At 37.6% G+C, this 17,054-nt stretch overlaps 4 protein-coding genes and 1 pseudogene across 5 annotated transcripts; 3 read left to right on the plus strand and 2 right to left on the minus strand.

Annotated features, from left to right (window-relative positions):
• The first annotated feature begins 2,790 nt into the window (after window positions 1–2,790).
• On the plus strand, window positions 2,791–7,497 carry LOC147940974 (pumilio homolog 2-like). The gene is made up of 10 exons (XM_087457937.1): window positions 2,791–3,118; window positions 3,206–3,844; window positions 4,000–5,354; window positions 5,453–5,594; window positions 5,685–5,792; window positions 5,895–6,107; window positions 6,195–6,305; window positions 6,385–6,579; window positions 6,669–6,843; window positions 7,017–7,497. Exons 2-10 carry the CDS (start codon window positions 3,212–3,214, stop codon window positions 7,061–7,063), a joined length of 2,979 nt encoding a protein of 992 aa, XP_087314063.1. The 5' UTR covers window positions 2,791–3,118; window positions 3,206–3,211; the 3' UTR covers window positions 7,064–7,497.
• LOC104704399 (uncharacterized) lies at window positions 7,469–8,244 on the minus strand (annotated as a pseudogene).
• Window positions 7,909–13,073, plus strand: LOC104704401 (pumilio homolog 2). Of its 2 annotated transcripts, none has more exons than XM_087457938.1 (10): window positions 7,909–8,727; window positions 8,822–9,457; window positions 9,639–10,972; window positions 11,056–11,197; window positions 11,286–11,393; window positions 11,497–11,709; window positions 11,793–11,903; window positions 11,982–12,176; window positions 12,262–12,436; window positions 12,591–13,073. In XM_087457938.1, the coding sequence occupies exons 2-10, from the start codon at window positions 8,828–8,830 to the stop codon at window positions 12,635–12,637; spliced, it is 2,955 nt and encodes a 984-aa protein (XP_087314064.1). In that variant the 5' UTR covers window positions 7,909–8,727; window positions 8,822–8,827; the 3' UTR covers window positions 12,638–13,073. The 2 variants fall into 2 exon arrangements, with proteins under 2 accessions (XP_087314064.1, XP_087314065.1); XM_087457939.1 differs by having other exon boundaries at window positions 8,350–8,735.
• Window positions 13,045–14,250, minus strand: LOC104700584 (uncharacterized). The gene is made up of 2 exons (XM_010416111.3): window positions 13,503–14,250; window positions 13,045–13,389 (listed from the first exon to the last, which is right to left on the minus strand). Exons 1-2 carry the CDS (start codon window positions 13,824–13,826, stop codon window positions 13,204–13,206), a joined length of 510 nt encoding a protein of 169 aa, XP_010414413.1. The 5' UTR covers window positions 13,827–14,250; the 3' UTR covers window positions 13,045–13,203.
• A 35-nt stretch (window positions 14,251–14,285) lies between these two features.
• On the plus strand, window positions 14,286–16,570 carry LOC104704402 (tropinone reductase homolog At1g07440). The gene is made up of 4 exons (XM_087457940.1): window positions 14,286–14,364; window positions 15,685–15,893; window positions 15,962–16,285; window positions 16,362–16,570. Exons 1-4 carry the CDS (start codon window positions 14,286–14,288, stop codon window positions 16,533–16,535), a joined length of 786 nt encoding a protein of 261 aa, XP_087314066.1. The 3' UTR covers window positions 16,536–16,570.
• The last annotated feature ends 484 nt before the right edge of the window (window positions 16,571–17,054 follow it).

Consider the following 17,054-nt stretch of genomic DNA (forward strand, 5'->3'; position numbering starts at 1 on the left):
TCGTGGACATCATCAAAATGATAGGCCTCGTATAATTTGTACATAGTACTTGCCAATTTGTTAGAAAAGTGAAACTTTCTAAGGCGTGTTTTCAATTGAGTTTACATAAATCGAAACCCTTATTGAAATATAAAACATTGTTATAAATATAATCATAATTGATATCATCATCATTAGAGAAAAGTGAGACAAATTTAACCATTTCTTTTGCCAACACCTAAAAGAAGCGATATCGACTGATTTTTTTTTTTAAATGTTGAAAATAGTTAGAAAAAAAATATAGTGTGTAAGTGACTAAGTTAAAGATTTTTTGTTTTTATCTAAATGGGCATTTGTTTCCAAAAAAAATTAAAATTGGACATTTTTATCGGTCATATTGGATTTAGGCATTTTTTTGTGAAGGCAAAAAACAGTTTTGGCATTCTATTTTTTTCTTCCTTTCCTTATTTCTTTTCCTTTCCATCGCCTCCTCACCATCATGGCTCATCACCATCATCTTAGTCATTTACAACCCCAACTCCTTGTCTCCAAAATACAAAACCGTTGCACCACCAACACCATCTCAGATCTAATGAATTCAATGGATCAATTTATTTCATTTTGGATTAAGATATCTAAACCTAAGAGGATATTATATTGTGAACACATGAACTATAATCACAAACAATTATCAAATCAAAAATTCCAATTATCTTCAAAACCGTCTCTTTCACCCGGATTTCATAATCATCACCACCATTTCGTTCACATGATCTCATCATCGTCACTAGATCTCATCAATTTATCTTGAATGCAACCATAAACAAGTTCATGAATAACATTGGAAGTTCATTGGAAAAATGCATAATTCTATAATTAATCCAAATAAGTTATATGAGTTCATGATTTTTGAAAGATCTTTCAATTAATAGTAGATGATACACGTGCTACAACACGGGATGACACATGTTGTAATTAATTTATTTATATTTTGAATGCATAAAATGTTTTGGTTTATGTGTTTATTATAATTTGAAAATTTTAAATAGTATTGAGTAGTATATTTAGTTTACTTACATGGTAAATGTTAAAACATATTTAGATAAGTACGTTGTTTAGACATCGTTGATCCTTTGCATGGTAACAGATTTACAATAATCGTTTTGCAATTTTTGTTAAGCGGTAGCGGTATGCTTAATAGTGTTAAATCCAAATATCATATTTTAATTTGGTTTTAGTTTAAACTATTGCACATATATAACATACACGTAACTATTTTAGAATGGTAAATACATCTCGTCCCATCCCGTCTTGTCCTGTCCTGTGCTGTTTCTTCTCGTTCCTACCCGTAAAAAAATTTATGTACCATAACTGTTGTCTTTTAAATAATTAACTATTAGAGAATTTTTATCGTCTAAAAATTTTGGATAAAAACATAACTAAATTTTATGTTTTTCTCACATTTTCTGACATATAACTTATTTCCTTCTGCAATAGAAGATTTGTTCATAGTAAATAAATTAAAAAGCTACTTATTAATATTCAATTTTTCATAAATATATAATAATACAATACAGTCAATCAATTATAATTATTGAAGTTTAGAGTTTTAAATACTTATTTTAGGGTAATTAATATTTAGAAATACAAATATAATTTGAAATTTCTTTGTTTCTTTTTTCTAAATGAATTTTTAATAATTTTTCTTAAACAATAAATGTAATCCATAAAATAGTTTATTTTCATAAATAGATATTATTATTATTTATGATTACAAAATATATTAGTTACATAAGATCTTTTTAATGATATTTGTTGCATATCTTGTGTTTTAGAGAGTAATTACAAATAGTTGATTTTAGATATATTTTATATATCCATTAAAATAAATTTGAATTGATTTTTATTTAATTTCACATATCTTATATATTAATTAACTTTATATTAATAAGGATATAATGAATGCTTATACTATTTTAAAATACCTTTTATTTTTTTTTTTCAAAATTAAAATGGATTTATTTATTTGTTTTTAAAACTTAGACAAAAATTATGCACAAATATTAACTGTAATTTTTTTCAAAATTAAAGTGGATTTTTTTTTCTAAAACTCTGACAAAAATTTGTTTCTCACTCATTACTTTAATCCATACTTTAAATACACACTTTTGGATATTTATCATATTTTTAGTGCCATTTCTAATAAAGTATTACAAATGGAGCATTTTTGAAAATGATATTAGAAAATTAGTATTTTTTCAATTATCCCAAAAATCAGGGACCTAGGAAATATTTCTTTTTAAAATAATTTTATAATTATTAACTAAATTAAAAATTAGTTAATGTAACTGATTTTACAACAACCCGCGCATAAAGTTGTTGACGAAAAAAATTACCCGCGCATAAAGTTGTTGACGAAAAAAAATTACCCGCGCATATTTGATCAAGAACATTCCAAAATCAAAATTAGTAACTTTTCATAAACTTTAAACTTATGACACAAATTTTTTTCATCCAAAATTGCAATATCCTTGAGAAAAAAAAAAGAGTTACACCAAATTAAGGTACTTTTTACTAATTTTGAACTTAAAAATCCTGTAACATAAGTGTTCTGTACTTGCTCTAAGTCTTAAGACCCAAACTGAAACATAAAAGACAAAACTCAAAAGATCTTAAAAACAGTTCCAACGAGAAAAAAAAGGTTCGTAGTTACCTTCCAAAACTTTCATTTTTCTTTTTCTAATTAATTAATGCTTTTTCTCATCCCTTTATCCAATCGCTAAGTCAAACCAACCCTAATTTTATTAATTCGCCGTAATTAATTTCGATAGTTTAAAAAACTTAAAAATCATAAAAAAGCACAAAAACCCTAAGGTTCTTGGCATCGCCGTCGTATTATTCCGTCAACACTATAAAGACCCACTTTTTTCCCCAGTTGAGCTAATTTTTTTTGTCTCTCTCTCAAAATCTAAAAGTCTTTGTTTAGGGTTCTTTTATTTTAAAAACAAACAGTAACATGAAAAACTCAAATCATTGATACAATCTCTGGAATGGATTTGAGTATCGCTTAAATAAAGTTTTGATCTTTTGCGTTTTAGTTTCTAAAACAGAGAATTTTAGGGATTGTATATATTGAGAGGTATAAAGATTTGATCTTTATGTTTTTTTGGGTTTCTTGTAGAGTTTAGCGTATGATATATTGATTTTGGGGGTTTTTGTTGTGTAGGTGATAATGATACCAGAACTGGGGAGAAGACCGATGCATAGAGGTAACGAGGATTTATCTTTTGGGGAGGATTATGAGAAAGAGATTGGTGTATTGCTTGGTGAGCAGCAGCGAAGGCAAGAAGAAGCTGATGAGATTGAGCGAGAGCTTAACTTGTATAGAAGTGGCTCTGCTCCACCGACTGTAGATGGTTCTGTTAGTGCGGCTGGAGGGCTTTTTAGCGGCGGCGGTGTAGGTGGGGCTCCTTTTTCGGATTTTGGTGGAGGCAATAAGGGTAATGGGTTTGGTTGTGATGATGATGAGTTTAGGAAAGATCCGGCTTACTTGTCTTATTACTATGCTAATATGAAGTTGAATCCGAGGTTGCCACCGCGTTTGATGTCTAGGGAGGATTTGAGAGTTGCTCAGAGGCTTAAAGGGAGTAGCAACGTGTTAGGTGGTGTTGGGGATAGGAGAAAAGTGAATGACAGTCGATCTTTGTTCTCTAACCCACCTGGTTTTGATCAGATGAAACAGCAGCGTGAGTTTGAGCCTAAGAAAACTAGTGCTTCCTCTTCTGAGTGGGATGTTAATGGATTGATTGGTTTGCCTGGTTTGGGGCTTGGAGGCAAGCAGAAGAGTTTTGCTGATATCTTTCAGGTTGGTGACACCTTACTCTTTATCGATGATGCTTGACCTTTTTCCCTTGTCATTGAATGTCTATAGATGTATGGTGTTTCATTCAAAATGATTGTTGTATGTGTTGTGTATATTTCTCCTGAATATTCTTGTTTATGTGGATTGCTTTTGTGCAGCCTGATATGGGGCATCCTGTCACACAACAGCCTTCACGTCCTGCTAGTCGTAATGCTTTTGATGAAAATGCGGACTCCACGAATAATCAGTCTCCATCTGCTTCACAAGGCATTGGTGCGCCATCTCCATACAGTTATGCAGCTGTTCTTGGTTCTTCTTTGTCTAGAAATGGAACTCCAGATCCACAGGCCGTTGCTAGGGTGCCTAGTCCTTGTCTCACTCCTATTGGGAGTGGAAGAGCGAGTTCAAATGATAAGAGGAACACAAGTAACAAAAGCCCGTTCAACGGTGTTACATCTGGTCTCGACGAGTCTTCTGATCTCGTTAATGCGTTATCTGGAATGAACCTATCAGGCAGTGGTGGGTTAGATGATCGTGGTCAGGCTGGAATGAACCTGTCAGGCAGTGGTGGGTTAGATGATCGTGGTCAGGCTGAGCAGGACGTTGAAAAGGTCAGGAACTATATGTTTGGATTTCAAGGTGGGCATAACGAAGTCAATCAACACGGGTTCCCATACAAATTTGATCAACCCCTTAAGGCAACTGGTTCTTTGAGGAATTTACAAATGAGAGGGTCACAAGGATCTGCCTATAATGGAGGAGGTGGACCAGCTAATCATTACCAGCATCTTGATAGCCCAGACTATTGTCTGAACAATTACGCATTAAATCCTGCTGTAGCTTCTATGATGGCTAACCAACTTGGGAATGGGAATAATAACTTTTCCCCAATGTATGATAATTACTCTGCGTTGGGATTTTCTGGAATGGACTCCAGACTTAATGGGGGAGGTTTTGAATCACGTAATCTTGGCAGGGTAAGTAATAGAATGATGGGAGGAGGTACTGGTCTTCAGTCACATATGGCAGATCCAATGTATCATCAGTACGGGAGGTTCTCTGAGAATGTTGATTCGCTTGATCTTCTTAATGACCCTGCAATGGGCAGAAACTTTATGGGTAATTCATACATGAATATGCTTGAACTCCAGAGGGCTTATCTCGGAGCTCAGAAATCACAGTATGGTGTCCCTTACAAATCCGGGAGCCCTAACAGCCATAGCTATTATGGGAGTCCAACATTTGGGTCTAACATGTCATATCCTGGTAGCCCATTGGCTCATCATGCTATGCCAAATTCTCTTTTGTCACCTTGTAGCCCTATGAGACGAGGTGAAATTAATATGCGATATCCCTCTGCAACAAGAAACTATTCAGGAGGGGTAATGGGTTCTTGGCACATGGACGCTAGTTTGGATGAAGGCTTTGGATCTTCATTGCTTGAAGAGTTTAAAAGTAACAAAACAAGAGGGTTTGAACTTTCTGAAATAGCTGGGCATGTTGTGGAGTTCAGGTATATCCTTGACTGTCTTTTTTTGTTTTGTTTTTGCTTGTTTTTATTTGTTCCAAATCTAACGCGTATTTGGGGGTTTTTGTGTATTGGGCGATCAGTGCGGATCAATATGGTAGCCGGTTTATTCAGCAGAAGCTTGAGACAGCAACAACTGATGAGAAAAACATGGTTTATGAGGAGATCATGCCACAAGCTCTTGCCCTGATGACTGACGTTTTTGGCAACTATGTGATTCAGAAGGTATATATACTTAGTCTTCCTCTTTTGTTTTACTTTGGATTAAGGTCTTGTAGTATTAGTGATTCCTGACTTTTGCTTATCTTTCTACAGTTCTTTGAGCATGGACTCCCGCCACAGAGGAGAGAATTGGCAGATAAACTCTTTGACAATGTTTTGCCTCTTAGCTTACAGATGTATGGTTGTCGTGTTATCCAGAAGGTAAATTCTTGTTCTCACCTGTTTTGCTGTGCTCTATGAGTCTATATTCGATTCTCAAGAACAGATAAGAGTTTCGTTATTTTTCTGTGTTTACCTTTGTAGGCAATTGAGGTGGTTGATCTGGACCAGAAAATTAAAATGGTGAAAGAACTTGATGGACATGTGATGCGATGCGTACGCGACCAGAATGGTAACCATGTGGTTCAAAAGTGCATTGAATGTGTGCCTGAAGAAAACATCGAATTCATTATTTCGACTTTCTTTGGCCATGTTGTGACCCTCTCTACCCACCCATATGGGTGTCGCGTTATCCAGGTTCTTGCTTTTAGTAATAAGAAATGTGTAACCTTTTCTTGATCTTATGCTTCTGTGTAAAACGTTTTTTTTTATCTTCTGTTGCAGAGGGTATTGGAGCACTGCCATGACCCGGATACACAGAGTAAGGTTATGGAAGAGATCCTGTCTACTGTTAGTATGCTGGCCCAAGATCAGTATGGAAACTATGTTGTTCAGGTTTGTAAAAGACATGAGTTTTACTGCAACTCTTGATTTTTTATTGGTTGCTCAGAACTGATACACGTTTTGCGGACAGCATGTATTGGAGCACGGAAAGCCTGATGAGCGCACTGTGATAATCAAAGAATTAGCGGGGAAGATTGTTCAGATGAGCCAGCAGAAGTTTGCGTCGAATGTTGTTGAGAAATGTTTGACTTTTGGAGGTCCTGAGGAACGGGAATTGCTAGTGAATGAGATGCTGGGCACAACTGATGAAAATGAGCCTCTTCAGGTTTGTCCAACACATATTTCAGATGATTGTGGGGGAAAGTAAAAAAACTACTCTAAGCTCATACGCTTCTTTTTATTGTGTATATACAGGCGATGATGAAAGATCAGTTTGCAAACTATGTAGTGCAGAAAGTTTTGGAGACTTGCGATGACCAACAGCGTGAGCTGATACTTACTCGCATCAAAGTGCATCTTAATGCTTTAAGGAAATACACTTATGGAAAGCATGTCGTTGCACGTATTGAAAAACTCGTTGCTGCTGGAGGTAAGCATTTGTTCCTCTTCTTTTTTCTGCTACAAACCTCCCAAACTGTCTTTATTTCTGTTGTTATACTTGATGTCTGAAGAGAGTTCCTATAATTGTTTGAGAAAGAGAGACAAAATAAGCATTTCTATGGCTATTCGTTGTCTGTAAATGGTTGTTATCTTATAATGCAGAGAGGAGAATGGCTTTGCAGTCTCTAACCCAGCCTCAGATGTCGTAAGTGCTGTACAGCTTAACTAGGGTGGATGGCTCTGCCATAGCGTTTTGAGAATTAGGTAAGATCTAAACCGGAAATAATCTGCGGGGAAATTGTGTAGGAGAGCTTTGTTTTCTCTGCAAAATCTGTAAAATTGTGTAGTTGCTTACGGTTTTCTATACATAGAACCAAACATCCCTCTTTAGGCTGATGAGTGAGCAGAGAATGTTGTAAAGATGGGTTGAGAAATGGTGAGGATTTTAGGGTTTCCTTCACACAAGAGAATGGCTGTTTCATTGCCAAATGTGTAGAAGTGAGATTATGTTCATGCTTTTAGGACAATCCCAGTTTTTAGAGTTTCTTTTTTTATCCATCTATGTAATTTGTTTCATCAAACTCTTGTTTCCTATTTCACGATGAACTCTTTCGTTTTTGGAATTTGCAATCTTTATTGTTTATATCGATCAAGTTATCATTGATGTGACAGCAACCTTACAAACAAAATCATTAAAGATCTTCAAAGATCAATGTCGATGTCATCATTTCAGTCTTCGGATCTTTTGACCAAAACCCCTTGGTCCAGCTTCTGTTCTCATTGCCTTCTTACTCCCACCTCTCTTATTCTTCTTTGTTGCTTCGTCTTCCCAAGAAACTTTGTCACTCCAGTGTACACAACCTGCCAAAATTTCACAGGGTCTCAAATACCGGTTTTAGAAACTTGCAAACCGGGTTTCAGGTTTGGTTACAAAGAGATTTGGATAAGATTGGTTTTGTGGATAAAATTTACACCAAGGGTGAGAACTGTGAGTAAGAAAAGCAACAAAGAGAAGCACTTGTATAATCCAACCAACACCATCTTGACTACCACTAGACACAATTACTTCAGAAGAATAACAATCAGAAGAAACGCGATCTCTTGTAAAATACCCTCTAGAGTTGCAGAGAATCTCTAAAGTTTGTTTTTTTTCCTGGTGAAGACAAAGAATTGTATAAGACAAGATCTTTTAGCTTGGGACAGACGAAGACAATGGATATAAATGGTGGGTTTAAGGAGGATTTTGGTTTCTTGGTCTGAAATTTCAAAGAGAGAGAGATGGTGTTGTTCGTCCACTTTGAGATTCTCTATCTCTGCAGATGTAGAGAAGATGAACAAATTTTAAAACCTTGGGGGACTTCACAGCTAATAGAACAAGACAAAGTGGCATGAAGACTCTTAAGCGGAGAGAGGGTCTCAAGGGAGAAAGAGACCAATGAAAGTATCTTTTTCTTACACTGCCTTAAGTGTTGTCGTTTAACAAGAATGTGTGTGTGTGTCTGTATTTAAAGGGACTCCGATATGTTAGGGTTTCCTTATGCAAAAGAATACAATACAACAATTATTAATCTCAAAGTTCCTTCTATATCTATCTCTCTCAGTCTCTTTCTCTCTCGATCTTCTTCAATCCTTCTATCGATAGGCTCAGTATAGGGTTTTCTTTTTTCCTGACATCACTATAAAACTAAAACCCATTTTTCTATCTTTCAATCTTAAGTCTTTGTTAGGGTTCTTTACTTTAGAACAAGCTGTAACTTGAAATATCAAATCATCGATACAATCTGAGGAACGGATTTGAGTATTGCTTGATAAAGTTTTGATCTTTGGTTTAGCTCTAAACAGAGTACTTTTGGGGATTGTATATACTGTGAAGGTATAAAGGTTTGATCTTTATGATTTTTCTTTTAAGAGTTCAGCGTATATGAGTATAATCTGATAAATTGGTTTTGGGGGTTTTTGTTGTTTAGGTGATAATGATACCGGAACTGGGAAGAAGACCGATGCATAGAGGTAACGAAGATTCATCTTTTGGGGATGATTATGAGCAAGAGATTGGTGTATTGCTCGGTGAGCAGCAGCGACGCCAAGAAGAAGCTGATGAGCTTGAGCGAGACCTTAACTTGTATAGAAGTGGCTCTGCTCCACCGACTGTAGATGGTTCTGTTAGTGCTGCTGGAGGGCTTTTTAGCGGCGGCGGCGGAGGTGGGGCTCCTTTTTTGGAGTTTGGTGGAGGGAATAAGGGTAATGGGTTTGGTTGTGATGATGAGGAGCTTAGGAAAGATCCGGCTTACTTGTCTTATTACTATGCTAATATGAAGTTGAATCCGAGGTTGCCACCGCCTTTGATGTCTAGGGAGGATTTGAGGGTTGCTCAGAGGCTTAAAGGGAGTAGCAACGTGATAGGTGGTGTTGGGGATAGGAGAAAAGTTAATGATAGTCAATCTTTGTTCTCTAAGCCACCTGGTTTTGATCAGATGAAGCAGCGTGACTTCGAGCCTGAGAAAACTAGTGCTTCTTCTTCTGAGTGGGATGCTAACGGATTGATTGGTTTGCCGGGTTTGGGGCTTGGAGGCAAGCAGAAGAGCTTTGCTGATATGTTTCAGGTTGGTTATACCTCTTCTTAGGACAACATCTCTTCTTGTTAGCTTCTTTTGGTTGTCTACTGTTCATTATGCTTTGATACTTTGTTAATGTGTTCTCTCTCAGATAATTCTCTCTGTATGTGTATATTTCTCTATGCAGATATTTTTGCTTATGTAAAATTGGTGGATTGCTTTTGTGCAGGCTGATATGGGGCATGGAAATCCTCCCGCAAAGCAGCCGTCCCGTCCTGCAAGTCGTAATGCCTTTGATGAAAATGCTGACTCTAAGAATAATCTGTCTCCATCTGCATCACAAGGCGGCATTGGTGCACCATCTCCATACAGCTACGCAGCTGTACTGGGCTCTTCTTTGTCCAGAAATGGAACTCCAGATCCACAGGCCATTGCTAGGGTGCCTAGTCCCTGCCTTACTCCCATTGGGAGTGGGAGAGTGAGTTCAAATGATAAGAGGAACACAAGTAACCATAGCCCGTTCAACGGTGTCACAACTGGTCTCAACGAGTCTTCTGATCTTGTCAATGCTTTATCTGGCATGAACCTGTCAGGCGGTGGCGGGTTAGATGAACGGGATCAGGCTGAGCAAGATGTCGAAAAGGTCAGGAACTATATGTTTGGACTGCAAGGTGGGCACAATGATGTCAATCAACACGTTTTTCCAAACAAATCTGACCAAGCCCACAACGGTACTGGTTCTTGGAAGAATCCACAATTGCGAGGGTCACAGGGGTCTGCCTATAATGATGGAGGTGGACTGGGTGGACTTGCTACTCCTTACCAGCATCTTGATAGCGCAAACTATTGTTTGAAAAATTATGCACTAAATCCAGCTGTAGCTTCTATGATGGCTAGCCAACTTGGAACTAATAACTATTCTCCAATGTATGAAAATGTTTCTGCAGCATCTGCTATGGGATTTTCTGGAATGGATTCCAGACTTCATGGCGGAGGTTATGTATCTTCTGGCCAAAACCTCTCTGAATCACGTAATCTTGGCAGGTTCAGTAATCGAATGATGGGAGGAGGTGCTGGTCTGCAGTCACATATGGCAGACCCAATGTATCATCAGTATGCTGATTCTCTTGATCTTCTGAATGATCCGTCAATGGACAGGAACTTTATGGGTAATTCATACATGAATATGCTTGAACTCCAGAGGGCTTATCTCGGAGCTCAGAAATCACAGTATGGTGTCCCTTACAAATCCGGTAGCCCTAACAGCCATAGCGATTATGGGAGTCCAACATTTGCGTCTAATATGTCATATCCTGGCAGCCCATTGGCTCATCATCTTCTGCCAAATTCTCTTGTATCACCTTGTAGCCCGATGAGACGAGGTGAAGTTAATATGCGATACCCGTCTGCAACAAGAAACTATGCCGGTGGGGTAGTGGGTTCTTGGCACATGGATACTTGTTTGGATGAAGGTTTTGGATCTTCAATGCTTGAAGAGTTCAAAAGTAACAAAACAAGAGGGTTCGAACTTTCTGAAATAGCTAGCCATGTTGTAGAGTTCAGGTATTACTTGGAAAGTTCTCTACCTTTTTCTCTTATGTACAATTTGTCCCAAGCTAACACGTACTTGGAGTTTTCTTGACCAGTTCGGATCAATATGGAAGCCGGTTTATTCAGCAGAAACTTGAGACAGCAACAACTGATGAGAAAACCATGGTTTATGAGGAGATCATGCCACAAGCTCTTGCCCTGATGACTGACGTTTTTGGCAACTATGTGATTCAGAAGGTAGATTTATTTAGTCTTCCTCTTTTGTTTTACTTTGGGTTAAGATATTGTAACATTAGTGATTCCTGACTTTGCTTATTTCCTACAGTTCTTTGAGCATGGACTCCCGCCTCAGAGGAGAGAATTGGCAGATAAACTCTTTGACAATGTTTTGCCTCTTAGCTTACAGATGTATGGTTGTCGTGTTATCCAGAAGGTAAAGTCTAGTTGTCACCTGTTTTGCTGTTCTCTATAAGTCTATATTCGATCCTCAAGAACTGTTAAGAGTTTTATTTTCATTTCTGTGTTTACCTTTTTAGGCAATTGAGGTAGTTGATCTGGACCAGAAAATTAAAATGGTAAAAGAACTTGATGGACATGTGATGCGATGCGTACGCGATCAGAATGGGAACCATGTGGTTCAAAAGTGCATTGAATGTGTGCCTGAAGAAAACATTGAATTTATTATTTCCACTTTCTTTGGCAATGTTGTGACCCTCTCCACTCACCCATACGGGTGTCGTGTTATTCAGGTTCTTGCTCTTAGTAATAAAGAAAGATTATTCATTTCTTGATCTTATGCTCTAAGTATAACTCTTCTCGTCTTATGCTGCAGAGGGTATTGGAACACTGCCATGAGCCTGATACACAGAGTAAGGTTATGGACGAAATCATGGCCACTGTTAGTATGCTGGCCCAAGATCAGTATGGAAACTATGTTATTCAGGTTTGTAAAAAATAAGAGTTATACTGCAACTGGTTATTTTATACAGTTTGCTCAAAACTAAAACACGTTTGTTGACAGCATGTATTGGAGCATGGAAAGCCTGATGAGCGCACTGCAATAATCAAGGAATTAGCGGGGAAGATTGTTCAGATGAGCCAGCAGAAGTTTGCATCAAACGTTGTTGAGAAATGTTTGACTTTTGGAGGTCCAGAAGAACGGGAATTGCTGGTGAATGAAATGCTGGGCACAACTGACGAAAACGAGCCTCTTCAGGTTTGTCAAACACATTCTTTCAGATGATGGTTGGGGTAAATAAAGAAACTTTTAGCTCATAAGCTTCTTCATCTTTTATATATAGGCGATGATGAAGGATCAGTTTGCCAACTATGTAGTGCAAAAAGTTTTAGAGACATGTGATGACCAACAGCGTGAGCTGATACTTACTCGTATTAAAGTGCATCTTAATGCTTTAAAGAAATACACTTATGGAAAGCATATCGTTGCTCGTGTTGAAAAACTCGTTGCTGCTGGAGGTATGTATAGTATGTTCTTTGTGTCTAAAGTTTCAACCTTTATCTACTACGAACTCCCAAATTGTTTCTGCTGCTTTTATTTGTCTCGCCTTAATTGGTTGAAGAGGTGTCTGTAAGTATTTCAATGTCTGTGTTTTTGTTTTCTTATATGCAGAGAGGAGAATGGCTTTGCAGTCCCTAACCCAGCCTCAGATGGCGTAAGGCCGCAAGTGTTGTACAGCTTAACTAGGGTGGATGGCTCTGCCATAGCGTTTTGAGAATTAGGTAAGATCTAAACCGGAAATAATCTGCGGGGAAATTGTGAAGGAGAGCTTTGTTTTCTCTGCAAAATCTGTAAAATTGTGTAGTTGCTTACGGTTTTCGATACATAGAACCAAACATCCCACTTTAGGCTGATGAGTGAGAGAGATTAAATGCAGAGAAATGGTGTAAAGATGGGTTGATAAATGTTGAGGATTTTAGGGTTTCCTTCACACAAGAGAATGGCTGTTTCATTGCCAAAATGTGTAGAAGTGAGAATGTGTTCATGCTTTTAGGACAATCCCATTTTTTAGTGTTTCTTATTTTCTCCATCTATGTAATTTGTTTCATCAAACTCTTGTTTCCTATTTCACGATGAACTTTTTCATTTCTGTAACTTTGCAATCTTGTTGTTTATATCGACCAAGCTCCTTGGTACACAAGAAACAGAACATAGCTCCGACAATTACAGATCAACCTTACAAACAAAATCAATCTTGTCTCTCTCTACTAACAATGGAACAAAATCATTCAAGATCAATGTCAAAGTCATCATCTTCAATCTTCTGACCAAAACCTCTTGGTCCAGCTCTGGCTCTGGCTCTCATTGCCTTCTTCTTCCCACCTTTCTTAGACCTCTTTGCTGCTTCGTCCTTCTCAAACTTCTCTCTCTCCCTCTTCCCAAGAAACTCAGTCACTCCAATGTACACAACCTGTAAAAATTCATTCACATGATCTCAAAACCAGTTTAAAAACTCGCAAACCGGGTCCTAATTTTGATTTGATAAGTTATGGATAAGATTTGGTTTGTGTGGATAAAACTTACACCAATGGTGAGAACAGTGAGAGCAAGAAAAGCAACAATGAGAAGCACTTGTATAATCAAAGCAACACCATCTTGGTCACCACTTGGCACAATTGCTCCAGAAGAAGAATCAGAAGAAACGATCTCTTGAGATATTTTTTCTGGAGTTGCAGAGAGACTCCATAGTTGGGTTTTTTTTTCCTGTTGAAGACGAAGATTCCTAGAAGACAAGATCTTTCTTCTTGAAACAGACCAAGAGAGTGGAGATAAATGGAGGGTTTTAACTGGATTTTGAAATCTTGGTCTGAAATTTGAAAAAGATAGAGATGGTGTTGTCGCAGACATGGTTCGTCCACTCCGAGATCCTATCTCTTCAGATACTGGCTGAACACATAACTCAGTTTTAGTTTTTTTTTTTACATCCAACGGTTCATGTCTTCTTGAGATTGAGAGATAATTATAAATGGGCCGAAGAAAGCCCAATAATTTATATTGTTGGCTTTATAAACTGTCCTAATCACTACCAAACCATCTTTAGTAAATTATTGGAAGAGGCATCACTAGTTACGTAATCATCACTTTCCCAATTAAATATTTAAAACCAAACCTAATCCAGTCTTGTCTTATGGATTTGATCTTTAATTTGTTTCCCTACCACAAACCAGTCACAACGTCAGTAGATACGTTAGCTTTGCATAATTACTTTGAACATTCTCATTACCTCGTATCAGTTTATTCGTTATATATAGCCATTACTTTCATTATCAATTCTCATCAAACAAGAACATAAATCATCACACAACAATGGCTAGAGAAGAACAGAGCAGCAGATGGAGTCTTCAAGGCATGACCTCTCTAGTCACTGGCGGAACCAAAGGCATTGGGATTGTCTTCTACCATCATTTTCCAAGTTATATTTTCTTGCGTTACAAGTAGTGATGTTAAAATGGGACTACTCTGCCCATTTAGACTCTGCCCATTTAAGCCCTGCCCGTTTTGGACCCGTTTATATCCTGCCCGTTTAGATCCTGTATCCGTTTAGAACCCTGCCCATTTATTTGACCCGTTTAGACCCGTTTTGAATTTGATAATGCAAAATTCAAAACTACACGTTGTACAATACAAGTCTTTAGTAACTAGATTTACTTCAAACTATCTTCGTATTCGGAGACAAGTTACACATTTCTGATCCTAACACAAATGAAGTAAGCTTTTAACCAAAAATTGAGAAATGAAGCTTAAAACTATCAAGGATCATTGAGTTGAGGAAAGAGAGAGAGAGAGAGAGGATTACCTTGCGTCTGACAAAACGGGGTGGAGGAGTACGGACCCTACGGTTGGTGCGGGATCGAACTCTCACAACATGAGAGTGGATAGCACAAGAGACACAGTACTGAGTCTTTGCATACGGCTTAGGTAAGGTATATGTATCCTATAAGACATATTCAATCAAGAGTTACAAATCTCAGGACAATCCAAAAAATCAAAACTTTATAAGGAAATGTAATGTAGATTGAAAAAAACAAAAAGAGAGGAATGAATGAAAAGGATTAGGATACCATCGTAGACACTGGCTTCCTGAACATCTCTGATAGCAGCCTGCTCCACAATGTTCCTCACAATGAACCTCTTAATGGCCTTGTCCTAATCCAATGTTAGCCCTAATCAAATCCAAATCTGATGAGAAAGCTTGAGTGTAAAACCACGTCCTATTCTCATCATCAATACCCAAAGAAAAAACCTACCTTGCTAATCGCAACAGAGGCGGCGACTAAATTGACGACAGCTCAATCCTATTCTTACATAGGATTGAGAGATTTGAGATCTGTAGCAAATTCTTCAGGGGAACCCATGTGAACCCATTTGAACACCGGCCAAACCGAGATCCAAGAGCAAGCGAAAGAGGAGCTGGAAGAAGAAGACACGACTCTCTTCTTCTGAATCTGACAGTGGCGCGACGGTGGCGTAACAGGAGCTGGAAGTAAACGGGCTACCTGATAATATTTTGCTCAAACACGTTAGTATTCGGGTCTTAATGGGTCTGCCCTTTTAAGTCCATTTATGATTTTGTGTTTTTTAAGTGGGTTCGGGTCTAAAAAAATAAGCTAGGCCCGTTTACACTCGTGGGCTTAAGACCCATATTAACATCACTAGTTACAAGCAACATAAACCCTTATTTTGCTTACACATTGATGAATCTCTAGGCATGCTATATTAGAGGAACTTGCAGGCCTTGGGGCAACGATACATACGTGTGCCAGAGACGAGTCTCAGCTTAACCAATGCTTAAAAGAATGGGAAACGAAGGGCTTCAAAGTCACAGGATCAGTCTATGATATATCATCCCATACCGATAGAGAGAAACTGATGCAAAATGTCTCCTCTCTGTTTGAAGGCAAACTCAACATCCTCGTATGTCTTCTCTTCTCTGTTTCACCACCAAAATTAGGATAAATATACTAAATATTTGGTATATATAGATAAACAATGTAGGGACATGTGTGACAAAGCCAACCACAGAATCTACAGCTGAGGATTTCTCATATCAAATCTCACCAAATTTGGAGTCTGCATACCATTTGTGTCAGCTTGCTCATCCTCTACTCAAATCCTCTGGATCTGGAAGCATCGTCTTCATTTCCTCTGCTGCTGGAGTTGTCTCATGTAGCGTTGGATCCATCTATGGTGCAACCAAAGGAGCTATCTGCCAGTTGGCGAGGAACTTAGCGTGCGAATGGGCTGGAGACAACATTAGGGCTAACTCTGTTGCTCCTGGAGTCATTGCAACTCCTCCAGCTAAAACTGTAAACTCTTTAAATACACTCTTTTATACAAAATGTTATCTGATCATAAAAATTAATTAGTTTCTCTTTTGTTTAGTTTATACAAGGAGAAGAGTTTGCAAAGAGCATTGCGCCCAATATACCGATGCGGCGTGCTGGAGAGCCAGAAGAAGTGGCTGCAATGACTGCGTTTCTGTGTCTTCCTGCAGCTTCTTACGTTACAGGCCAAACCATATGTGTTGATGGAGCTCTCTCCGTTCATGCCTTCTAAATTCTTCTTTACATGAAGTGATCAATCTCATAAAGTCTTCCCATTAAATGTTTTGTTTTCAACCTTGTGAGGTGAATTTGATGAATAAAAACAATGTATCTTTGCTGTAACAATGGATTTTCTAGACCCAACCAAAGAATCACTACAAGAATTTTGAGTTTTAATAGCATCGGAATAACGCTATCTATCAATACTATAGCGTTTTAACAAACGTTATATCTGCGCCCATCATTATAAGTCAGACACTTTATATAGCGTTTTTTTATTCTGCTATCGTATTTGCGGCTATAATAGCGTTTGTCCATCTGCAATAAAATATTCTATAACAGCGTTTTTAAAATGTTGTTTTAAATATTACTATAGCATTTATATAAATGTAATTGTTTTAATTTTAAAATTTTTTTTTTTATTCTTTTTTTTTTTGGGTAAAAATTGTGATTTGTTTAAAAAAAATTTAAAATATCCAATAAGATTGAAAGCCACAAAGCCACAAACATTCTAAAGATACAAGTTCATACA

The sequence above is a fragment of the Camelina sativa genome, chromosome 7, assembly GCF_030686135.1.
Source record: "Camelina sativa cultivar CO46 ecotype springtype chromosome 7, ASM3068613v1".
NCBI lineage: Eukaryota > Viridiplantae > Streptophyta > Magnoliopsida > Brassicales > Brassicaceae > Camelina > Camelina sativa.